At 37.8% G+C, this 24,447-nt stretch overlaps 6 protein-coding genes across 8 annotated transcripts in view; 2 read left to right on the top strand and 4 right to left on the bottom strand.

Moving 5' to 3' along the window:
* Positions 1-919: 919 nt before the first annotated feature.
* LOC111498293 (aspartic proteinase-like protein 2) lies at positions 920-5,677 on the top strand. Its single transcript, XM_023149423.1, has 10 exons — positions 920-1,329; positions 1,863-1,992; positions 2,081-2,331; positions 2,914-3,141; positions 3,605-3,767; positions 3,898-3,971; positions 4,067-4,163; positions 4,243-4,306; positions 4,910-4,981; positions 5,072-5,677. The coding sequence occupies exons 1-10, from the start codon at positions 1,088-1,090 to the stop codon at positions 5,239-5,241; spliced, it is 1,491 nt and encodes a 496-aa protein (XP_023005191.1). The 5' UTR covers positions 920-1,087; the 3' UTR covers positions 5,242-5,677.
* A 669-nt stretch (positions 5,678-6,346) lies between these two features.
* Positions 6,347-12,062, top strand: LOC111498643 (cactin). Of its 2 annotated transcripts, none has more exons than XM_023149967.1 (13): positions 6,347-6,878; positions 7,009-7,100; positions 7,615-7,714; positions 8,363-8,434; positions 8,560-8,622; positions 8,757-8,897; positions 9,534-9,629; positions 10,214-10,498; positions 10,588-10,747; positions 10,840-10,970; positions 11,054-11,233; positions 11,325-11,591; positions 11,686-12,062. In XM_023149967.1, exons 1-13 carry the CDS (start codon positions 6,534-6,536, stop codon positions 11,803-11,805), a joined length of 2,052 nt encoding a protein of 683 aa, XP_023005735.1. In that variant the 5' UTR covers positions 6,347-6,533; the 3' UTR covers positions 11,806-12,062. The 2 variants fall into 2 exon arrangements, with proteins under 2 accessions (XP_023005735.1, XP_023005736.1); XM_023149968.1 differs by having other exon boundaries at positions 6,348-6,878; positions 11,057-11,233.
* Positions 12,063-12,822: 760 nt separating this feature from the next.
* On the bottom strand, positions 12,823-15,404 carry LOC111498798 (wall-associated receptor kinase-like 20). Its single transcript, XM_023150173.1, has one exon. It carries the CDS (start codon positions 15,211-15,213, stop codon positions 13,273-13,275), a length of 1,941 nt encoding a protein of 646 aa, XP_023005941.1. The 5' UTR covers positions 15,214-15,404; the 3' UTR covers positions 12,823-13,272.
* Positions 15,405-15,551: 147 nt separating this feature from the next.
* LOC111498801 (peptidyl-prolyl cis-trans isomerase FKBP16-4, chloroplastic-like) lies at positions 15,552-19,992 on the bottom strand. The gene is made up of 10 exons (XM_023150175.1): positions 19,773-19,992; positions 19,555-19,686; positions 17,559-17,614; positions 17,424-17,479; positions 17,131-17,188; positions 16,509-16,583; positions 16,334-16,423; positions 16,174-16,251; positions 15,918-15,958; positions 15,552-15,831 (listed from the first exon to the last, which is right to left on the bottom strand). Exons 1-10 carry the CDS (start codon positions 19,849-19,851, stop codon positions 15,804-15,806), a joined length of 693 nt encoding a protein of 230 aa, XP_023005943.1. The 5' UTR covers positions 19,852-19,992; the 3' UTR covers positions 15,552-15,803.
* A 364-nt stretch (positions 19,993-20,356) lies between these two features.
* On the bottom strand, positions 20,357-22,295 carry LOC111498800 (coiled-coil domain-containing protein 186). Its single transcript, XM_023150174.1, has 2 exons — positions 21,302-22,295; positions 20,357-21,110 (listed from the first exon to the last, which is right to left on the bottom strand). Exons 1-2 carry the CDS (start codon positions 22,028-22,030, stop codon positions 20,772-20,774), a joined length of 1,068 nt encoding a protein of 355 aa, XP_023005942.1. The 5' UTR covers positions 22,031-22,295; the 3' UTR covers positions 20,357-20,771.
* A 625-nt stretch (positions 22,296-22,920) lies between these two features.
* LOC111498797 (E3 ubiquitin-protein ligase UPL7) overlaps positions 22,921-24,447 on the bottom strand; it is an 11,246-nt gene continuing 9,719 nt past the window's right edge. The window contains exons 12-15 of one of the 2 annotated variants that reach the window (XM_023150171.1): positions 24,249-24,365; positions 23,930-24,019; positions 23,657-23,755; positions 22,921-23,306 (exon numbers count right to left, since the gene is read on the bottom strand). In XM_023150171.1, coding sequence (XP_023005939.1) covers positions 23,672-23,755; positions 23,930-24,019; positions 24,249-24,365 — 291 coding nt within the window. In that variant the 3' untranslated portion in view covers positions 22,921-23,306; positions 23,657-23,671. The remainder of the gene's footprint in view (positions 23,307-23,656; positions 23,756-23,929; positions 24,020-24,248; positions 24,366-24,447) is intronic. The other variant, XM_023150172.1, reaches the window with a different exon arrangement.

The following is a 24,447-nucleotide window of genomic DNA, read 5'->3' as shown; positions in this document are numbered from 1 at the left end:
ACGCGGCGCCGGTGGCAGAGTCTGGAGCTGCGGAACTTACCATCGGTGGTTACAAGTCATTTTCGGTTGCCGCTAGCTGCCTTTAAATACTGCACTTCTCTGAGCGAAATCGGTCATCGGCCGCCGGATCCGGCCCAACTTTCTGAAGCCCGGCCCACAAATTACTAACTGAATTACGGTTGAAAATTATGGTTGAATTTCATATATATTGTTTTCTTTAATGTAATTTTACCACTAACCCCTTGTCCATGTATATTTGCATTATGTCTTAATAATTTGTTTTAAAATTCTAATTTGAATATATTTTCAAATCATTATTAATTATTAGTTCGGTAAAATTTTCACGACGATTAAGTCTTCAAAATTTACAACTTTTATTCGACACATGATGATCTTACTCGACACGACTAAATGAATGATATTCTCTTCCTAATAATAGTTAGGGGCGTGTGATTTTGCTTTTAATTTTACCAAATGACAATCAATATTTTTTAAATCCATATATTAGAATAATTTAAACACAACCGAGGATAGTCATTTGGTAAACCCTAATGACTATATTTTATATTTGTTATGTGATAAAAAAAATATATTAAAATATTAAAATTTAAAAAGTTGATATAATAATATAGAAAAAATAGAATAAATAAATAAAAAAGTTGAATTTGAAGTTGAAATTCAATTATTTTAAAATGTAAGAAAAGTACAAAAAAAATTCAACAAATAAAATGAGATTTTGTTTACTTTTTGACCGGAGATTTAAGAAAAAGTATTTTTCGCTCTAAAATGAGATGGATTAAAGCGAAAGGGCTAATTTCGTCTTTTCACACGCATTTTCGAGTGCCGGTGGGGTCTGTAAGTAAATAAAGCTCGAGCAGATCCATGGCGGTTTTGAGAATTAAGCTTTAATGAACCGAACTTCTTAGTTAATTCAAATCCAAAAGTTTTCTTCCTTACTGTTGTTGTTGTTGTTGCTGCTCTCTCTCTATTTCTCTTTCACTGCAATGTGCAGGAACAAATCCATAACTCGATCTTTGCTCATAAGTCCTCCCATCTGAGAACTCAAAATCCACAAAATTCCATTGGAATGCGGGCCCTCACTTCCTTGATCTTCGCTTTAGTATCCGTCGTTTTGTCGGCGACGGTGGTCTACTCCGGCTTCCCCCTCCAACGTCTCTCTCTGCAGAGAGCCTTCCCTTCATCTCACTCTATCGAACTTGAAACTCTCCGAGCTCGGGACCGTCTCAGGCATGCCAGAATCTTGCAAGATGTCGTCAGTGGCGTCGTCGACTTCTCAGTCGAAGGTTCTTCCGATCCGTTGCTCGTCGGGTAACTCCTGCTCCTCGACTGAATTTTCTTTAATTTTTGTTGTTTTTAGCAGTTTGGTGTGTTCGTTAATTCTCTAGACTAGGATTATTGTGGTTTGATGGGTTGGAATCGCTTTCTGTGTTCGTGACATGTTCGTTCCTCTGATGCTCTGTTAAGCGGCTGGTAGGCTGTTCATGAGAGAGAGAGAAAGAGAGAGGGGTATGGGAAATAGACTAAAGAAAGCGAAAGAATGATGGTCGAATTGATCTTATTGACTGAAATCTAGAAAAATGCTTTATATTTTCCTTTTTCTTTTCTTCTGTTTGTCTAACAGCTAAATAATAATATTAAATGCTACTTTCATTCTTTATTTGGTTCTTCTTGTTCTTCTTTTGATTTAAATATTTCTTGCGGATATGCTACTTCACACACGCCATGAGTTAAAGCAAATATAGCCGTTTGTTTTTTTGGCGGTCTTCTTACATTCTTACCTCTCAGAATTCTATGGTTGTTTCTTTTTTGTTTTGTAATCTCGTTGTTAATGGCTGGTTCAGGCTTTACTTTACCAAAGTTAAATTGGGCACTCCCCCAAAGGAATTTACGGTGCAGATCGACACTGGAAGCGATATATTGTGGGTGAACTGTAATTCCTGCAATGGTTGCCCCAGAGCAAGTGGACTTGGAGTATGAGTCTTTTTCTTTTACCTCCTCTTTTGTTAGTTTCTGCAATGGTCCCCTTGTTGAAGTTCTTATTTTAGTTTTCCCTGTGCAGATTCAACTAAATTTCTTTGATGCTTCCAACTCATCAAGTTCTTCACTGGTTTCCTGCTCTGATCCAATATGCAATTCTGCATTCCAAACAACTGCGACTCAGTGTTTATCTCAGACTAATCAATGTAGTTACACCTTTCAGTATGGTGATGGAAGTGGAACATCGGGTTATTATGTATCTGAGTCCATGTACTTTGACATGGTTATGGGGCCTACTATGATTGCTAACTCTTCAGCTACAGTTGTTTTTGGGTGAGTTGGGTGGGAGCAATTTTTTACATATGAGATTGAAGGTTACTTTTTGAATTGCTTAACACACCGTAAATTCGAATGGACTCTATCGGGTACTTTTTGAATTGCTTTACACACCGTAAATTCGAATGGACTCTATCGGGTTTCTATTTGGATGGACTTTCAACTGGTATTTTCTTAGAACTATCATTTTTACCTCACAGACAAGCTAATTTTGTGTAAAAGCCCAAGTCCACCGCTAGTAGGTATTGTGAGATCCCACATCGATTGGGGAGGAGAATGAAACATTCTTTATAAGGGTGTGGAAACCTCTTCCTAGCAGTCGCGTTTTAAAAACCTTAAGCGGAAGTTCGAAAGGGAAAGCCCAAAGAAGACAATATCTGTTAGCGGTGGGCTTGGGCTGTTACGTTTTAAATTCTGACGGTTGTTTTCTACGTCATGTACATGAGGAAGAATATGAGGTTAATGTGGTATTTCTACTTCTATGGTCTGAGTATATTTCCTTCTACCTCAATCTGTATGCGTTCTACTCTTACATTTTTTTGGGAAAAGCTAAATGTATCCTATGATCTTTAAATGCAGTTGCAGCACATATCAGTCAGGTGACTTGACTAAATCAGACCATGCAATAGATGGCATTTTTGGATTTGGCCCCGGGGATTTGTCTGTCATATCACAGTTATCAGCTCGAGGGATAACCCCGAAAGTATTTTCCCATTGTTTAAAAGGAGAAGGAAATGGAGGTGGTATATTGGTTCTTGGAGAGGTTCTGGAGCCCGGCATTGTGTATAGCCCACTCGTGCCCTCTCAGTATGTCAACCTTCATCATTATTTTTCTAAATCAAGAGTTTACCGCTGAAAACAATCAAGTAAAAAGTTGCAACTTATTTCAAACGTTGGAAGTTACTGAATCCTTTTTTCTTTCAGAGAACTGCCAATCTGAATGTGCTTCTTGCATAATTATTTGTTGATATTAAGTTCCGGACTGCATTAGCTACTTATAAATTTTATTTTGTCACAAATGATTGTACTCTGGTGTCGTTTTGTTTCACATACACCTCCCTTCCAACCTTCCTATGGTTGAGAGACGATCTGGGAATCTAGAAGCAACTATGCTTAAACATTCAATCAATTTAAGCATTTTCTTACTGGCTGACATTTTCTGACTGGTTCTAACGTTTCAGATTTTTATTTCACATCTGTGCTTGTGTATGTTGATAGACAAATGTACTACTGTATGAAAGCTTGACTGTTTCCCCATTTAAAATATCAGGCCTCACTATAACTTGTATCTGCAAAGCATTGCTGTCAATGGTCAGGCGCTGCCAATTGATCCATCTGTGTTCGCAACATCAAATAATCGAGGAACTATTATAGACTCTGGGACAACATTGGCTTATCTTGTGGAAGAAGCTTATACGCCATTTGTCAGCGCGGTAAGTTTCCTTTCCCCATGTCAGAATCAATGTTTTACTGACAAGGGCCTAATGTAAACCAACCAACCTAAACTCTTATTGATGTATGTATGCAACTACTCAACATGTGTTTTGCATTTGACTTGTTAAGATAACTGCTGCTGTTTCCCAATCTGTGACTCCTACTATTTCAAAGGGCAGCCAGTGTTATCTAGTATCCACCAGGTCTGTCGCCATTTTTAACTGTATTGATCTTTGAGAAGAAAAATGCTGATCTTACTTCAAGAAGTGAGTGGGTCAAAATTCTCTTCCATGTCCAGTGTAGACGAGATATTTCCCATGGTTAGCTTAAATTTTGCGGCCGGTGCATCTATGGTGTTAAGACCCGAAGAATACCTTATGCATCTTGGCTTTTATGTAAGTTGTGTGAGATTCATTCCTTTGGTTGTATATCATCGACCATGTTGCGATGTTCGATATTGCTCTATCCTTGCAGGATGGTGCTGCATTATGGTGTATTGGTTTTCAGAAAGTTCAGGAAGGAGCAACAATTTTAGGAGGTTAGTCCCTGAACTTGGACTTCTTTTTTGATGTGGGCATCTGCTAGAACTTTTGGGTAATGAAATGCTCCAACTTCTTGTTGGCAAAATCAATTTGTATCTGCTATTATACGTAGGATTCAACACTTCATTAGAGACTCCACGAATCATACCGGTACTAGTGGAAGAAATGAAAATTCCCATATTTGTTAATGAGAAATGTGAAACGAAAATAGATAATAATAGGATCCGATTTAGAAGGAAATTATGCTATTTGTACTCCTTTTGCACAGAAAATGGAGTGATTAATTTATCTATATATTTTTTTTATTGGATTTGATCCGTCCGGACTGACGGTGCTCGAACCCGCAATGTAGCCATTGGACTAAGTCTCCAAAAAAGAGCCACTCACATATATAGATAGACATTACGGAGGAGCTTCACTTTGTGCTTCGGGTGGCACTTTGCAGTAATGAATAAAAAAGAATGAGATTAGTTCCGTCTTCAGTCTTTGGGTGAATGAATTTGTGTATCGAAGTTCTAGTTATTACCATCCCTTGCTTACGGTGAGCTTGGTATTGATTTTCAGTCTTTGAACCTCATCTTAATGCCTTCCTCTTGCAGATCTTGTTATGAAAGATAAGATATTCGTATATGATTTGGCACGCCAGCAAATCGGGTGGGCAAACTATGATTGTAAGTTAAAATTCAAGGCTGTGTATAAATCTATACAACCCGATCAAACAACTTCAATTCAAGTTTCATGAAAACAAACTCCGTTTCCAGGTTCTCAAGCTGTAAATGTATCGGTCACGTCCGAGAAGAACGAGTTCGTCAACGCAGGACAGCTGAGCGTGAGCGGCTCAACCCAAGATAAGCTCCTTCAATCACTAGCTATAGAAGCATTAGCTCTTTTTCTGAGTTTCATTTTGTTCATCCACTTCCAGTTTCTGTAACTTTCAGCTGTGTAGATCTCACTCTTCTCTAGACCCCATTCTTTGCACCAATTGTCTGCCCCTCCAGTCTATATGTATAATGATTGGTAGTGGCTATGTTGTGCTATTATTTTTGGACCATGTGAGATGCAATGGGTCAGAAAGTCTAACCTGAAGATATTCTGTTCCACTACTTAAATTGGGCCTGTCTTCTTTGGGCTTGAAGTTGGGCCTCCATCTTGAAGATATTCTGTCCCACTACTTAAATTGGGCCTGTCTTCTTTGGGTTTGGATTTGGGCCTCCATTTGTAAAGGCCCATATTTTGAGCATGCTAGAATTGTAAATTATGTGCTAGCGAGTTGTAGAGAGGTTCATGGTGATTGTTCTTGATGAGTGATAGCAGAGGTTATTATTGTATTTTTAGCCTGAGCATTTGAACAATTAGATTGCTTTATATATATAATCTATAATATAATATTCATACTTTTTTTTTTTTTTTTCAAAAAATGTATTTCTGCTGATCTTAGTGCTTTTTTATTTTATTTTATTTTTTTATTTTTTAATATTTATTTATTATTTCTAAAGAGATTAATAAATTTTAAATTTTAAATTAAATTTTGTTTGAATAGAACCTAATAGTAATCCGAGATAAGTCTAATATGTCAAGAATCTATTAAACGAGGGTCCTTTGTGTCATTGCTATTACATTCAATTTTGCAAAGAACGAAAAAAAAAAAATAATCGTAAAGATATGTATATTCATCAAAAGATAAGAATCAAAGTCTGAATTGTGGAGGTTAAAATAATATAAATATATTATATATATATATATATATTTATTTATTTATTTATTTAGGTGAATAATTTATTATTAATTATTGTAATGTTAGTATTCTAAAAAAAAGTGTTGAAAATAGATTTTATTTTATTTTAGGTTGAATTGCAAATTTTATTATTGTAATTTAAGAAAAAAAAAGGATAAAATTATTTAATTTTATTCTCACGACTTAATAGCATTTTACTGATAGTTTATATATTTTAATAAAATAGTTTTAAATTTTTATAAATTAGAGAGGCTAAATTATAATTTTATTAGAACTATTTAAAATTTAAGAGAGAGAAAAATCGGGTCGTCTTAGAAAAAATCGGGTTGGCAGATTTTAATGGTACCCTAACTGGCAACCCCAAATCTCCGATCAAATTCTCTCTTGGTCGGACCCTCTTATTCGCTTCTCCGGGGACCTTGATCAACCATAGCAGCTTCCTCTGTCACTGACCGGCGTTGTGACGCATTTGAATTTCTCTTCCAAGTATGGGTACTCATGGCCGAAGCAGTGAGAGAAAGAGAGAGAAGACGTCATCTTCGAGGAGACGTAGCAGAAGAAGGTCTGACGACTCTGAATCCGATTCCGACGACTCAGATAGCCGGGATTCATCTCCAGTGGCGAGCTCCCGGAAGCGCATGGAAAGATGTGGTGGTAGCAGGAGCAGTCACCGGAGTAGACGAAGGAGCTCCTCTCGTGGGCGGGATTCTGGAGACGATAGTTCGAATGATAGTTATGGCAGCGATGATGGTGGTCGCAAGAAGAGTAAGTCTTCCAGGAAAGTTACTGAAGAGGAAATTAGCGAATACTTGGCCAAGAAAGCGCAGAAAAAGGTCCCAATGTGGTTCAAGTTTTGTTTCTTTTGTGTAATTTGGTTAATTTTTATGATTGTTTCCATACTAATTTTATGGTGTTTTCGTAATATATTTCTTATCATCTATTATTCTCTGTTCTGTTGTATAGGCCTTGCGAGTTGCCAAGAAATTGAAGTCCCAGACGGTTTCTGGTTATTCCAACGATTCGAATCCATTTGGCGATTCCAATCTCAATGAAAAGTGAGTGGTTTTTCTTTTTGCGTTTGCTAAAATTGACAAAACTCATTGCTCGGATTGTACTGTTTTACATAGCACGGTCGCGGCTATAGGCATTTGCAGTCTGATTATAATTCGTTTTCAAATGTGTGTATTATATTCTCTGGAGTAATGGGGAATACTTGGAAAACTGTTAGATAGATGGATTCTGACAAAAAATGCTTGACCAAATTTGTTCATTCCAGTAAATTTAACTCCAGCGCCCCTCTTAATGTAAATAACTACATACTTCGAAGAAGAAGCATTTGTGTTTAGGGCTTTCTTTTAGTGTCTCACCTATTTTCATATAGTTTTAGCTATAAATATCGGGTTTTGTAAGAGGCTTATGTTGTTAAGATTCAATATATTGTCTAGTGAATTTATTACTTCTCGTTATTGTTGGTCGATATATGATTTGATAGCATAGAGAAGTTTAAGGCCAATTACAACAATTTAGTAGTTGATTTTGTTTCTGAGTTGACAACAATCTGGTACGCAGATTTGTATGGCGAAAGAAAATTGAGCGTGATGTTACACAAGGTGTGTCGCTTGATGCCTTTTCAATGAAGTCCGAGAAAAAAAGACAGAGAGAAAGAATGGTATGTGCTTCTAGTCCAAATGTTATTCATTTTTTTTTTTCTTTGTTGAGAAACTAAACTTTCATAAATGTAAGAACAAAAGTAGGCAAGACAAAAAGAAAGTCTGCTGTAGAAGGGAGCCAAAAAACAAAAACCCAACAAAATTACGTTAAGAGAAAACTTTAGAAAAAGGTTTCTGACTGTTGCTTGTTTTTTTTTTTTGATAAAAGACTTTTGGGGTTGTAACCATATTGTATCTTAGTTTAAGTAGAGCAATAAATTACGTAATTACTTAATGTCATCTTATTTGTTTGTCCATGAGAGAGATACCTCTGATGATTTATCACGTACCACTACTTGTCCCACTATTCATTGGAAGTTGTGATTGTACTTAGATTCTCATGTTTGCAGCCTACTGGGTTATCCACTTAATCTATTACTTGGCAGTGTCTAATTTAAGGTTAACTAATGTCATAAATTTGTCCCCTAATAACAATTCAATTGGCTGTTGGCTTGAAGATAAATCCAGAAGTCAATTCTCCCACATTTTGTACCTTACGTTTAAAAAATGTGAACTCCTTTGATCTGATACAAAAATGCTGAAGTCTATGAATTGATGTGTGCAATTGTGCATTACTTGTACATTGCATATTTGTATTTACCATGCAGGCAGAGATTGAAAAGGTGAAGAAAAGGAGGGAGGAAAGGGCTCTTGAAAAAGCACAACATGAGGAAGAAATGGTAATCAGAACATGGCATTGAAAGATGCTTTATTTTAATTTTTAGTTGGGTAGTTATTGTCAGTTCATAACATCTGCAGTATGGTATGTTTTCTTGCATGCCTTAACTTTCTTTTGCTGGTTTAGGCATTGCTAGCTAGAGAACGTGCTCGTGCTGAATTTCAGGATTGGGAGAAAAAGGAAGAAGAGGTAGTATGCTCACTTGTAATTTCATTCCATGTATTCTTTTATGTTTCATATTGCATGGAGTTTTCCATTATTTTCTTGTGACTATTTTTAATGATCCCTTGGACAATTACTAAGAGTGAAACTTTTGGCCTCAGTTCCATTTTGATCAAAGCAAAATCAGATCAGAGATAAGAGTTCGTGATGGGCGTTCGAAGCCTATTGATATTCTATCCAAGCAACTGAATGGATCGGATGATTTTGATATAGTAATCAATGAGCCATACACTGTATTCAAGGTAAGAAACTCTCTGGTTATAGTGCTTATGGTTGTTTTAGATGACTTGCGTTTTCTGTTCAGTGTGTCATTCAAGATTCAATTTTTTATAAATTAACTGTGTTCTTCTTAGGTGATGATCTTACAGGCAACCCGTTCTTGTTTTTTGAGCAGGAGATAAAGAGTTTTTATATCTTTAAGAGTTATGCTCAAAAGATTTTTCTCTTTTTTTTTTCAGTTGTTTTTTTGTTTTCTATTTCCTCCATTGTTCTTTTTCAATGGCTATTGTTCTCTTCTGACTTCGAATAAAGGCTATTTAGAAACGGAAATTTCTTGTCATTAAGTGTGCTACTCGTTCTCCTTTTCATTTTAATTCTTTTGGGAGGGGGATTCCTCTTCCCCCTGCCCTGGGTTGGTTCCCCTTCTGCTTTCAAAATATTTCACAGGTTTCTTGTCATTTTTTTTAATGTGAAACCCATATGGTTGGCCTTAAGTAACTGAAGTATTCATATTTATGGATCAGATTTGTTCTCTATTTTCATTTTTTGTGGTTTATTTGTAGTGGTTAGATTCTAAGTACTGTTTTCACCGACTACAGACACATACGATATATGTTCAAAATAGATTCCTCTTATTGGTACTTACATGTATGATCCAGGGTTTGACTGTGAAAGAAATGGAAGATCTTCGTGATGACATCAAAATGCATCTTGATCTGGACAGGGCGACGCCTACACATATCGAGTATTGGGAGGTGAAAACATTTGCCGACTTTCCTATTACATTTTGAAAAGCTTTTATGTTGAACTACACGTCTTGATGGACTGTTGACGACTAGTTCTTAACCCTTCCTTTGACAGAGTAACACCTACATATTGAGAGATTGTTCTCTGCATGTCCTTCGATTAGTTATTTGAAATTTTACTCTGAACATTTACTTTGGTATTGTCAATATATAATATAACCTTTGATATTGTTTTGCTCAATATGATCAGCGATATTGATATAGATTCAGTTTGACCAGTCGTTCTCTTAAAATAATTACATGACTAGGGCATTTGGTCTTGTAATTAACAATTTTACAATGAATTATACTTTTTGTAGTCGCCAACTTGATGCCAATTAGGCTATCTGTTGATGTGCTGCTGTTAAGTAATTTAAGGTTGATTGTTTGTTATGCTTAGAGCAGTTTTGATAAGTTAATACTGCTGTCATGAGAGCTAGTAATTGAACCATGTATTGGGGAGGTTCAGTCCTCACTTTCCTGGTTGTTCAGATTCTAAGGTGTGGCATCTGTCCCCTAAGCTAAGCAAGGTCTTGCTTTGTGCAATTTAACAGGCACTTCTCGTAGTTTGTGATTGGGAACTAGCTGAAGCTCGAAAAAAGGATGCTCTGGATAGAGCCAGAGTTCGTGGTGAGGAGCCTCCTGCTGAGTTGCTTGCAGAAGAAAGGGGTCTGCATTCTAGCATTGAAACAGATGTCAGAAATCTTCTGGAAGGAAAGACTTATGGTGAATTGGAGGCGTTACAATCTCAGATTGAGTCACAGATGCGATCTGGAACTGCAAAGGTGGTCGAGTACTGGGAGGCTGTCATAAAGCGCCTTCATATATACAAGGCCAAGGTATTCATTGTTAGAGGTTCTTTTCGTATGCCCTCTACTCATCTTTTAAAGCTAATGAATTAGGCTCACTATTGCTTTTCATTTGGTAGGCTTGCTTGAAGGAGATTCATACGAAAAAACTGCATGAGCATCTTGTACGCCTTGAGCAACCTTTCGAGGATGATGAAGAAAAGGTGGACCAGGAAATCGAGATGGAAACTGAACGCTCTTTACAAGTGAAAGCTGAAGAGGAAGAGCTTGATATTAAAGGTATGTTCCAGAGTCTTTATCTTGCAATCCTGAATTTTATGTCCAGAGTCTAATATATATATATATATATATATATCTTTTCCACACTTCAGCAGCTGAAACATATTCGCCTGATCTCCTTGAGGAAGAAGAGAATGAAGAAGCTGGATCATTTTCACCGGAACTTATTCATGGTGATGAAGATGAACAGGCGATTGATCCTGAGGAGGATAGGGCCATACTGGTATGTCTACAGATATTAAATTCACTATCTATATATTGTAATGAATGTCAAAAGTTAGATTGGTTATGACTTTGTAAATTCTACAGGAACGTAAACGAATTGCTGTCTTGGAAGAACAGCAGAGACGGATTCAAGAAGCAATGGCCACAAAACCTGCTCCACCAGAGGATAATTTTGAGCTTAAAGCCTCAAAAGCAATGGGAGTCATGGAGGAAGGCGATGCAGTTTTTGGATCTGGTGCTGAAGTGAACCTGGATTCACAGGTGCACTGTCATTATTATCTGTCTGCTCCATCCCTGGATTGTTTATGCTCCTACATTTCCAACGGTGATCTTAGTGTTCGAAAACTTGCAGGTATATTGGTGGCATGACAAATATCGGCCAAGAAAACCGAAATATTTCAATCGGGTTCACACAGGATACGAGTGGAACAAATACAACCAGACTCACTATGATCATGACAATCCACCTCCAAAGATTGTCCAAGGATATAAGTTTAACATCTTCTATCCAGACCTTGTTGACAAGACAAAAGCTCCAACTTACACCATTGAAAAGGATGGAAACAGCAGCGAGACATGTATCATAAGGTTCCACGCGGGGCCGCCGTATGAGGATATTGTAAGTCTTCTTTTGATCTGCAATTGATTTCTTTGCCATTTGGTTTATTTCATATATCTATATTTAACTGTCATTTTCTTTTATCTCATTATAGGCATTTCGAATCGTAAACAAAGAATGGGAGTACTCTCATAAGAAGGGGTTTAAGTGCACATTTGAGCGTGGTATTTTGCACGTATACTTCAACTTTAAGCGATATCGTTATCGCAGGTAACACAATGCTAGTCATAGCATGTGTTCTTTGTGTTGGCGCATGTTGCTCGGTTACTATCTCCTTCGAGGTCTTGGTTGTAACTTTACCAACTAGATTGAAATCATCCATCGCAAAGTCTTCCTTGTAAGTTAAATGATATGACCAATAATAGATATTCCAACTTCCCTTCCTTGAGTCATTCATTTATCACTTCCAAATGCCAATATGGCAATACACAAATAGTTAGATCCTGAAAATTTTGAAACTATTGCTTCCAGTATTCTTTTACCTCCTAGCTGTCAGGTTTGATTCCTGCTGTTTTAGCCTTATATGCATACATACATATTGATGTGGTGGTAATTGAGCAAGTGCTAGACATTATGGGTGTGCGGTTTGGTTGAGTGACGAGTGATCGATCAGGGTCATGTAAATTATAAAAAGTCTTCAAAGAGAATGAGTTCAAGTCCTGGTGACACGAGCATAGGGTTGATATGTAAGCTGGTTCAGTCACGAATATTAGAAAATCGAACTATTTGGTTTTGGAAAGATTAGAAAAGACCATTCATTTGCCCATTTTAAATTCTTATTCCCACTTTCTTTTATTTAGTTGATGTTGTAGCCATCATAACTTGAAGGAATCATATTGGTGTGGACTAATCCCATTCATAAAAAAGTGGGTTATTCTATAGCCACAACAAGCCAAACATCTGGATGCTTATTGTTTCCCTTTTTTTTTTTCTAAAATGGTAGGTTTTCCAAACACCTTGAAATAACACCTCTTTATCATTACTATATTTAACATTACCTTTCCTTTTTTTAAGAATGAGAATCAAGTGGTTTTTAGTAACATTATTTGGAAACAACTTTTGCATCCAACTAAGCATTATGGAGTATCTTCCTTAGTGATTTGCTTTGATACCTTAAAATGATCTTCTGGTTCTTAGAATCCATTTGATACATTATATCTTCGTAACCAAAAAAGAACGGTTCATTCTTTTACGGGATAATCAAACTGGCGAAAAAATTGAGAGAAGTAATTTTAGAGGCACAACTACAATTTTATGGTACTATAAATTATAGTACAATACAACTGGTTATTACATATATTCTAAACTGTAAGGTAAGGTAAGACATTCAAATCTTTTATCGTTGAACCAAAAAAATAAATTTTGAAAATGATAGAAATTATGCTATTGAAAGAATAGTCGACCACTCGTTGAATGAGTTTGTTTTTAGCTATCCATCTTCACTATCATATATTCCTTATCAAAATGACTTTCAAAATCCACATTCTGTTCTCCATTTTGAATACTTTGTCCAAAAAGTAGGCATCTGATCCCAATTGTGTATTTTCTTTCATTTTCTACCATCCCAGAATCCATTATTGCCATCTCTCTCTCCACAGTGTTTCATCGAATCATTCCCCACCTCTTTTCTAATATGAATATTCAAGCATTACACCACAGTTTAACACCAAATCTACTACTCTTAAACTTCTAACCCTTTGTAAGATTGCCCTTCTTCTTCTTCACCAACTGTTTCTGGACTCTCCAATATTTGAGCTATGTACTCAAGTTCTTGGACTACATCCTTCATGGAAGGCCTTTCTGCTTTCTTCTCCCTCAAACACGTGAGTGAGAGCTCCAACACGTGCTTCACACTAATCAGTGTATTGCTCGATGGATCGTCACTCAGAAGCTGTTTATCGACAGTGTCGATGAACGCACCGTTGTGCACTCGTTGGATCACATAGACTGCTAGATTGACACTATCTTCATCTCTCGTGAAATCTATGGCCTTCTGAGAGGTTAAAAGCTCGAGCAGGACAACTCCGAAACTATACACATCACTTTTATCTGTTAACTGGTAATTCTGATAGTATTCCGGGTCTAGGTAACCTAACGTACCCTGAGCACAAGTCGAAACATGGCTTATTCCTGGCAAAGCCAATCTTGAAAGCCCAAAATCAGCAACTTTGGCATTGAAGTTATCATCTAAGAGTATATTTGTTGACTTGACATCTCTATGATAGATGGGAGGGTATGCAGCTGAATGAAGGTAAGCTAATGCTTCAGCAGTTTGTGAAGCAACTTTTAGCCTTTTTCTCCAGTCCAAGAAAGTGGGAAACTTACCATGTAAATGGTCATGGAGGGTGCCATTGGAAATGTATTCATATATCATTAATGGTTGCTCTGTTTCTACACAGCACCCTATAAGTTTCACAAGATTCTTGTGGTTTACTTGAGACAGTATTCCGACTTCGTTGAGTATCTGCTCGGTACTCTTTAGATTGCCCACTTTAGCTGACTTCACGGCGACAATGGTCCGGTCTTGAAGTTCACCTTTGTAAACCTCTCCGAAGCCACCGTATCCTAGGACCCTATCTTTTGAAAACTTATTCGTTGCTTTCATCATCTCTTTCAGATGAAACATTCTGGCTGGTCTGCCCCCATTTCTAAAATTCAACATATCTTCTCTTTCTTTACACAGCTTTTCCTGCTTACTGAATGTTCTGGACTTCCTGACAGTAATTAGAGCGATAATCGCAGCTAGAACGAAAAATGAAACAAGACATACCAAGAGCTTTGTACTCAGTCCGACCATGCTCTTCCTATTTGTTCTCAGGCATGTTCCGAGGATATGATCCCAATGGTAGCTCGTTCTACAAAGGCAATGAGATCGGCTGTTGGAGCTGCCAGTAGGATGACAATCCGACGCTCCAGTGCAATCAGATTGAGTTCTACAGATTGGTTCAGGTGGGGCAGCCCATTGAATTTCCAAACCTTCCTCCCATTGATTTGCAGGCTTTTCTACATCTAGATGAAGGATGCTCCTGAATGCTCTACAGCCTGAGTTATGAAGTCTTATCTTATACGCTGAGGGCATCCCACCAGCGATGAAGGTACAACAAGGGTCAAGAACACTAGCACACTGAAATGCTCGTTTTCCATCAACACGTCCAGAACGTTCCAAGTAGTGATGACAGATACTAGATGGAGTACAATTGAGTGGTGAGACGAGCAGTCGAGGAGAACAGTTCAAGAGGAAAATTGTATTGGATGAAGTGATGTTAAAAGGGAGTGATTGGTTTAACCACAGGCCTTCACTGACCAACATGTCTTGAGTAACACAGGAGTCAGGAACCCATGGAGATGGTTGGATCACCAAACGTTGACTCGAACCATTGATTTTCAGGACAGGATATGAACTTCCATTAAGTGCATCAAAGTAGAGTCTCTGTGAATGAGAATCACAGCGGAGAGTATAGTCTAAGTCACCACAGTTTGAATTGGTACTAAGAGGATAAGGAACATCAATGGAGCCGCAGCTCGGGCACGTTTTCTGCGAATAGCAGCAGAGACTAAAAAACAGAAGAAAAAAAAGGTAGCTTCCAAACAAGCATGGTGTTGGGATCTTCATAGTTACCATGTCTCAAAGAACCAATGAGGAAGAGCTGATTTATGGAACAATTGGGTCGAGGGCGGCGTAAGTAGAGGACAGCGCTAGAGAATAAAGTAGGACGACATGAACATGGAAAAGGTAGAAGAAAGAATCTGTGTAAGATGTTTTGGCTTTATATAGAAGTGGATTCCTCTTGAATGGTCACAATAAAGGAGGTTTTTCTAGATGCATTGCCCCCATATGGCAAGCTTCTTCCAGATATGGCTTCCAATCCCTTGAAAACATTCATATCTTCTTCATTTTTTTAATAACACTCCGCAACAAATCATAACAATGAAGAACACCAGACAGTTCATAATATTAAACAAGGCAATCCCTACTATAATGGAACCTGCACTACCAGCTCAGTTGCTTTCCATAAAGTACAAGTGATATTCATAAGACAGGAGAATGAATTTAAACATTAAACAATATGGCAATGGGCATATCTTTCTGAAAAAAAAAAAGGACTAAGAACAGGAAACTTTTCCCTTCTGCACCAGTTTTTGTACTTTCAATCTTTGCTAATCCAAATCACTGAGATATAGAGCTGATTCAGGCCAGAATAGTTCTTTTTATTAACCTTCAACTATTTTTACTGGAGTCCTACACTCAGGAAAAGGAGTAAAACTAATCATGGTAGAAAAGAAAATCCACTAAAATAGTGAAGAATATCAAGAACCACTACTTACCCAAATGGGCTTTGTTTGATGGATAGCAATTCCACATCCAACTACAGATCCAAAGATGAATAGAACAGTAAATCCATATAGTTGAGCAGTAAACAAAAAGGTAAAAAATGTTCTTGTTGTTCATTTTCCCTTTTCTATAAGATAAAGTTCTGTTAATAATGATGTCTTCCACCATTGAAACAAGAATGAACTAAATTTTCTATCGAGCCGTGCTACTGATGAACAAATAGATCGCTAGAAGGTAAAGAAACGTTACCTCGATTGTTGCATTTGGAGGGATTTCCTGAACGCCTTTGCTTCCATAAGCTAACTCAGGAGGGACTATAAGCAATCTCTGTGAAAACCAAAATTTAAAAGAAATAGGGTTTTGTAATGAGTGAAGTTTAATCAATTCTCATACTGAAGTTGTATCTCACCTGACCTCCAACCCTCATGCCTTGAACACCTAAATCCAATCCCTTGAGAACTGATCCTCTTTCTGATTGGCCTACATCAAATCCATAAGGCTGCAGCAATTCAAGTGTTGAGTGCTTTTACTGATCAAAAGGGTGAGCTTAGAAAACGACTATAAGCTAGTTCGGTCGATTTTACCGTTCCTCCACCAACACCAAGCCCTTGTCTACTGGTCATAAATGTGATCCCTCTCCATTTAGCCACATAGTGAACCTACAAAATGGCACTATAGTTTTAGTTATGCATTGAATTAAGTTGGTTTTCAAGAGTCCCTCCCTCGACCCCGCCCCACAAAATTGGACATTGGTTGATCTACTTAGAACACACACTAAAATTCGGATCAAATAGGACACTTTAAAGTATGCAAGTTTGAGATATAATACAAATTGTTGAATATCATTCATACTTATTCCCGTAGACTTTTCTCGAGAATTTCAGGGCAGAGAACAACTTTTTCATTCCGTTTTGTGGCCATAGTTGTAAAGGAAAACAAGAGTTGAATCAACAGTGGTTAAGTATTTGATTTGTGGAATTTGGTTTGAAAGAAACAGGATTTCAAGAACAAAAGTACCCTTTGGAGGAAAGATTTGATCATATCAAGGTTCATGAAGCTTGGAGTGCTTTGTCCAAAGTTTTTGGAAGCTATCTATTTTTTTAGATTAATACTTGTCGATGTATTAGCCATTCTGTTTCTTGTGGGCAAAAGGGTATAAAATCTTTGTTAGTTGAATATAAAAATACAGCCAGCTCACAACCGTACTGCAACGCGCGATCCAATCACAGCCTTAGTTCCTCCTCCAACCTTCAAATCATAGTACCTGAAGGATACATTTCTTTTCTGAGTTTCAGCATATGTTGCAGAAAAACAAGACCACTACCAACCCCAGCTTGGAATTAACAGGGTCGTGATAAGAACATTTAATGAGAATGATAATCTCCAACTGAAAATGTTATGCCAAGAGATAAGAGACAATAAAGAACTACTAAAAGAGAAGAGGAAGAGAAGAACAGTATTAAAAAAGAACATGTTCTAAAAATAGTAATGGAACTTACTTCAGACCATTTGGGAGAGTTGTAAACTCACTTTCAGGTACTTTTGCCCCTCTTAGCTGAAAAAATAGAAGCTTTTCATACACTTCTACATTTGTTATATTCGTTGTGAATCAACAGGGGTGGAAAAGAACTTACAGCCCTTCGACTTGTGCTAACAGCATGGGCTACACTGCAGAAATATAAACCCGCAGCTGAAACAAAAGTTGAATTCTCAAAGAAAAACATTAGGAATTTACACATGAATGATGCAAGAATCTGAAAATGTGTGTTGAGCTTATCAGCTGGCGAGGAAATGAATGGATGATAATAAGTGCCAATTCAACAACAAGGAGCCCCAACGAACCATATGCAAATCAACCAATCATCTTTAGTGCAATGTAAGAGTAGATTCTACTTTACCATGGCAGTTTTCATGATTGATGAAGCATATCATTCAAAATGTCTTGACTCTTTTATACCGAGTTTGAATCAAATAGTAAGACACAAAATGAGAGATCCACTGGAGAGGGGAACGAAACATTTCTTATAAGGGTGTGGAAACCTCTTCCTAACAGATGCGTTTTAAAATCGTGAGGCTGACGGTGATATGTAACGGGTGAAAGCGGACAATATCTACTAGCGGTGGGCTTGGGCTGTTACAAATGGTATCAGAGCCAGACACTGGGCAGTGTGCTAGCGAGGACGCTGGGCCCCCAAGGGGGGTGGATTGTAAGATGTCACATCGGTTGGAGAGGGAATAAATTATTTCTTATAAGGGTGTGGATACTTCGCCCTAACAGACATGTTTTAAAACCGTGAGGCTGATGACGATATGTAACGGGCCAAAGCGGACAATATCTGCTAACGGTGGGCTTGGGCTGTTACAGATGGTATCAGAGCCAGACATTGGGTGGTGTGCTAGCGAGGACGTTGGACCCCCAAGGGGGAGTGGATTGTAAGATCCCACATCGGTTGGAGAGGGAATAAATTATTTCTTATAAGGGTGTGGATACCTCTCTCTAACAGACATGTTTTAAAACCGTGAGGCTGACGGCGATATGTAACGGGCCAAAGCGGACAATATCTGTTAGCGGTGGGCTTGAGATGTTATAGATGGTATCAGAGCCAGACATTGAGCGGTGTGCTAGCGAGGACGCTGGGCCCCCAAGGGGTGTGGATTGTAAGATCCCACATCTGTTGGAGAGGGAATAAATTATTTCTTATAAGGGTGTGGATACCTCTCCCTAATAGGCACGTTTTAAAACCGTGAGGCTAACGACGATATGTAACGGGCCAAAGCAGACAATATCTACTAGCGGTGGGCTTGGGATGTTACAGATGGTATCAGAGCCAGACACTGGGCGGTGTGCCAGCAAAGACGCTGGGCCCCAAAGGGGGTGGATTGTAAGATCCCACATTGGTTGGAGAGGGAATAAATCATTTCTTATAAGGGTGTAGAAACCTCTCCCTAACAGACGTGTTTTAAAACCATGAGGCTAACGGTGATACGTAATGGGCCAAATCAGACAATATTTGCTAGCGGTGGGCTTGAGCTATTATACAAAGCAAATCAATCACCCTGAGTTAGACATAATGGTCAACAAGGGCCAAAGAATATAATAAAAAAACTTGAAAAACTTACGGGGAATGAGCATATCATTGTGGCTACAAGATGTAGTATCATACTAGTTCTCCTGACAACGTACTACAATAGACAGTTGTCCCATGAAAATAGTTAAGATGCACACAAGTTAACTTAAACACTAATGAATACCATAATGGTAACGATGCAAAATATCTCCTAGTAAACTCAAAGAATGTATCGATACAACACTTTCCTTACGAGATTTTGAGAAGAGTTGCTCTTTTCGAGCTTAAGAAGTTGTAGGATATGTTCGGGGCACCAATAGTCTATTGTTAGCCAGCCACAGGCCTCGAAGGCCATGTGGATGACGTTGAGGCATCTCATTCCTAGCCATCCCCCAATCAAAACCAACTATCTAACACACCAACTTCAAAGTGACATGTAAAGGCTACATTTGGCTTCATTTTACAACAACAAAGCTCAATAACATCACAAAAGGCAGCAGCAACAAGAACATTTCGTGCATTCAACAATATCAAACAATAATCTTCAAAATTATAGAGATACCCGTCGACAGGAAAGCACCAATCAATGCCCTTCTTCCCTCACACCGCAGCGATTCTTTGGCTTGTTCTGAAGGTCCGCCATGAGGGGACGATAATGAGCATCGACAAGGGAAAAGAGATGGCCGTCTCTTCCCTGCAGATTCAAAGATATTAACACATTCTGAAAGAAACCCATGAAAAGAAAACACAAGAAACAGAGAAAGAGAGGGAAAAAGAGACCGATAATGGGAAAAGGGGTAAGGGGTTTGTAGAAAATGGTGGGATTCTGTTTGTATGATGGAAGAAGGAAGAGCTCCATTGTATCTATTAATGAGAGTTATGAAATGGGATTCATGGATATTAGTTCATAAAAGTTCTTCCGAAGCTCTCTGTTGAGAGAAAGAGGAAGATATCTCTACAATCTTATCCACAATTTCAGGTGGCCCAGATCATACTCTGCCACATTTGACATTACCCACAATCCAAAATTTGTTTTTCTTTTATCTTATGGATTTATTTCTCTAAATTATAAAAAATATTGAGTTCAATAATTTAATAGCGGTGGGTAGAAAGATTCATCGAAATGCGGCCAAAAGAAGGAAGATCTATGGACCGACCCCATCGTCTCCACCCCCATTGGAACTACGAGATCACTCTAAGGACGTCTTCGGTATCCAAGGTCGCGGACCGACCATAGAACCCTATCCAATAACTGGAACCCATTAAGGACGTCTTCGGTATCCAAGGTCGCGGACCGACCATAGAACCCTATCCAATAACTGGAACCCATTAGCCGCGTCTTCGGTATCCAAGGTCGCGGACCGACCATAGAACCCTATCCAATAACTGGAACCCATTAGCCGTTATAAATCACTCCAAGGACGTCTTCGGTATCCAAGGTCGCGGACCGACCATAGAACCCTATCCAATAACTGGAACCCATTAGCCGTTATAAATCACTCCAAGGACGTCTTCGGTATCCAAGGTCGCGGACCGACCATAGAACCCTATCCAATAACTGGAACCCATTAGCCGTTATAAATCACTCCAAGGACGTCTTCGGTATCCAAGGTCGCGGACCGACCATAGAACCCTTTCCAATAACTGGAACCCATTAGCCGTTATAAATCTCACTTTTTTTTTATTATATTTTATTGGAAGAAAAAAAAACATTTTTTTTTTTTAGAAAAATACTCCACACAAAATTACAAATCATATGAACAAGAGCTAATTTAGAGGTTATTGTGGTCTAATTTTTTTCTTCATCTTTGTATTCATTTCACTACTCCCAGAATCGCTTATCCTTCGAAGAAGCCTTGGCCTTGTATATTTAGTTTTATCAGGAGAAGATTCCTTTTGAGCCAAATCCTTGTGATTTTCTTTCTGTTCTTCTTGTTCTTGTTCATGGTTTCCAATCGAAAGCTTGTTGACATCCTCCGTGAGCTTTGGTCTTGTAGTTTTATCAGGAGAGGATTCCTTTTGATCCAAATCCTTGTGGTTTTCTTTCTGTTCTTGTTCATGGTTTCCAATTGAAAGCTTGCTAACATCCTTCATTGTCACTTCTTTTTCTTCTTCAATCTGCCAAACAAGAGAGCATTCGATTTAGCCAAATACCCAATTAACGGGTCGAAAATATCAACGAACTATTATCTATGTCAAAATAAGATCGTTTAGACTGACAAAATGAGCATAGTTCAATCGTAATCAATATCTAATAAAACTTAAACACGATTAACGCATTAATAAACATAAAATAAGAAGAAGATGACCTTAAATGGTGATGAAGATGAAGCATTGTTCTCCATTTGCATTTTGAGCTCTCTTAGTTCATTCCTCAATTTCTCAATCATCCTCTTCTTCCTTTCCATTTCTTCATTGTTTCTCCAAAACTCTGTTCTACTCTCTTCAATCTTCAAATTCTTCTCTCTTATCATCTTTGATTGGTCCTTCAATCTCTTCTTCAGTTTCTTTACTTCTCTCTCAAGTAACCTGTTTTCTGGTTTTTGGCCTTCAAACTGCTCTGAAACTCCCAAATATTCAGTCACCAAACTCTCAAACCTTTTGTTTTCTTCTTCCATTAGCAAAATCTCCTTCTCCAAGAACCTGATATGAGCCATGTCCAAAACCAAGGTGTTCTTCAACTCCATCAGCAAAGCTTCCTTCTCTTTCAAATTTTGGTACCAAATGAACTGCTTTTCAATACCCAATTCCTTTCTTTCAAGATCTTCAACTCTGTTTTTTAAGCCTAAAAGAACTTCCTCAATATTGGGTGAAGTTTCTTTTTGCTTCAAAGGAAGTGGAGCTGAGTGATTTTGGCTGTCAAAGCTCTCATTTTTAACGAGTTGTGATATGCGTTTGAATGGATTTAAGGAGGGAAATGAACTTCTTGCCATCATTATGCCACAACATACTCCACCAGCTGCTGATAGAGCTAGAGGAATGCCAATTTTCAAGAGTGTCTGCTCGGAATTCTCGAGTTTTGAAGTTGTGTTTGCCATTAGAAATTTGGTTCGATTCAGTTCGATGTCTTGTCTCAATTGTAGGTTGGAGAGACTCAAATTTCTGACATCGTTGCTCGTCTCGGCTCGATATGAGGTTTGAAAATGGATGAAGAGTTGAGGCTACTTAGAGGTTTCTTTGATCAAAATGGTGTTGAAGATTCTTTACCAATCTGTTAAAAGTGGTAATCCTTTGCTTTTTTACGACTCCATGACTTCTAAGCTTTACTCTAAGGCTCTGGGAATTACTTTGAGTTCAATCAATCGACGTAGGTTTTAGTGAACGAAACAAATTTGGTGTTATTCTATTCTTATAATTAAAACTTAGGATAATCTTTTAACAGAGGTGGAATTGAGTAAAGGTTTTTGATTCATTTGTGGTTTTAATGCTTCTAAGTAACTCTTCAAACAATGGTATTTCTATTATATATTATTGCAAACGAAGTTTATGTGTAAAAATTATTAGGTCCATTTCTCCCACGTTTCCTTGTATAATAACATGTGCTTTTGTTAGTACCAAATAAAGTATTCTACCTTCTAGTATATTAAGAAATGTGCGCTGCACTAAATATAACAATTATTTAAATGATTAAACCATTCAATCCTGTAAAGTCGAAAGTTCAAAACTCATATCTCTCCCCAAGAGAAACAGATAAAAAAAACTTATAAGGTATTACAACACAAAATGAGAGCTAAGAATAGAAACACTTTGAGAAACGAGTTATGTATTTATAATGCGTAAAAATCATTCAACTTGAGCATTGAGACATGTCTTCGACGTAGAAGTTCGAACCCTCACCTTTCTATGTTGAACTAAAAAAAAATATGTAAAAGAAGCAAAATGGAGAGAGAGAGAGAGAGAGAGAGTGAGAGAGAGGAGGCTGCAGAGCTTAGAGGATTGTAGATTGTAATAAACAAACATCACCTGAAGTTTGTCATGGATAAATCTAATCTCATACGTTGTTTCTACAAAAGCTGTCAAGAATAGCTCAAAATGGAGGCTGATCTTCAATACTTTAGAAAAACAAAAACAACACCAAACCAGACCATAAGTCAATCATTTAGGAATTAACAGTTCCATAGAAATTAATATCTTATTCTATCAAACGTTTCCTTCCAGCAGGGTGAGACTGTGGCGTGGCCTGAGATGGATGAGATCAAAGAACGAACCAGCGGCCTTTGATGTGCCACAGACCTGCAAATAAGAACAATTATTACCCACGTTTTATGCACCGACTAATAATTAGATGCAGCTTTGGACCAACCAGCTGCCAGCCTGCGAAGAGTGAGGTAAGGAAGGCTAAATAAGCTAATTGATGATTTAAGTTCCAAATCTCAGATTCTTTGAAAGGACCAAAATTGGTGGGAGGATATTGATATATATTGAACATTCATATCCGTCCGGAAAAAATTCTACTCCCATAATAGCTATTCTCACTAGTCATATCGCACTTGAACGTGTCATAATTAAATGTTTCTGAATGGTAGTAGTATGGAAGTACCAAAACTTTTTTCCCTATAACACAGTACTGAAAATCTAAATTTTCAATTTGTTCATGATTTACTGAGCAGCTCAAAGCACAAAGAAGGCTCAAATCCCAGTTAGGAAAGAATGGAACTTCGTACCTGAGTTTAGATAATTCAAGAAAGTTCAAATCCTGAGTTGGAATTGATCGCATAGAGAAGTTTTGATCTCAAGGTGCTCGAACGTTTATATGTAGGGAGCTACATGCAAAAAATATAGAAACAAAAGGCACAGATAATTAGCAGTTGAAAAACAGAGGAATTTAGAACATCATCAATGACTAATCTACATTTGCATTACTAATGGTTGTCTTGTCAATAATGGGGTCTCTTTTTTTTTTTTAATAAAACTGATACTTGCTTCATTTTTTGTACCTTGAGAGTATTATAGCAAGTGGAAGCTGTCGGAAGGCGCTCGACATCCTGTCCTCCAAGTGAAGCCCATATCGGAACGTCACATGAGACCTACATGAGATTAATTTCCATATCAGACTTTACAATGAATAACATTTTCAATGCACTCCAAGCAGCTCATTTAAAGTTAAACAAGGTGCATACAGATATTTTGAACTGTTGTTGGCAGTTAATTTATTGATCAGAAGACCCCTGACTCTGGGATTTAAACTGGTGAATGAAAGGCCTCTAAATTACGAACAAAAGAAATGTATCTGGAAACTTAAGATTGAATGCACACCTTATGAATGGTAAAAGCTGGTTGCAGGTACTTGAATCCAAGTAATGGAGCTCGAGAACAACTAGTGACAAATTTAAGAAGCAAACAACGATCTTTTGGTTCAAACCCCTTAATAACCTGCACATTCCCCCAACCCCCGCAGAAAAATTAACAAAATTAAAAATTATTAAAAAAAAAGGGGGGGGGGGGGGGGGGGGGG

Source organism: Cucurbita maxima, unplaced genomic scaffold (assembly GCF_002738345.1).
Source record: "Cucurbita maxima cultivar Rimu unplaced genomic scaffold, Cmax_1.0 Cma_Scf00025, whole genome shotgun sequence".
Taxonomy (NCBI): domain Eukaryota; kingdom Viridiplantae; phylum Streptophyta; class Magnoliopsida; order Cucurbitales; family Cucurbitaceae; genus Cucurbita; species Cucurbita maxima.
Note: the sequence above shows the minus strand (reverse complement) of the source record. Positions and strands in the feature narration are given on the sequence as shown.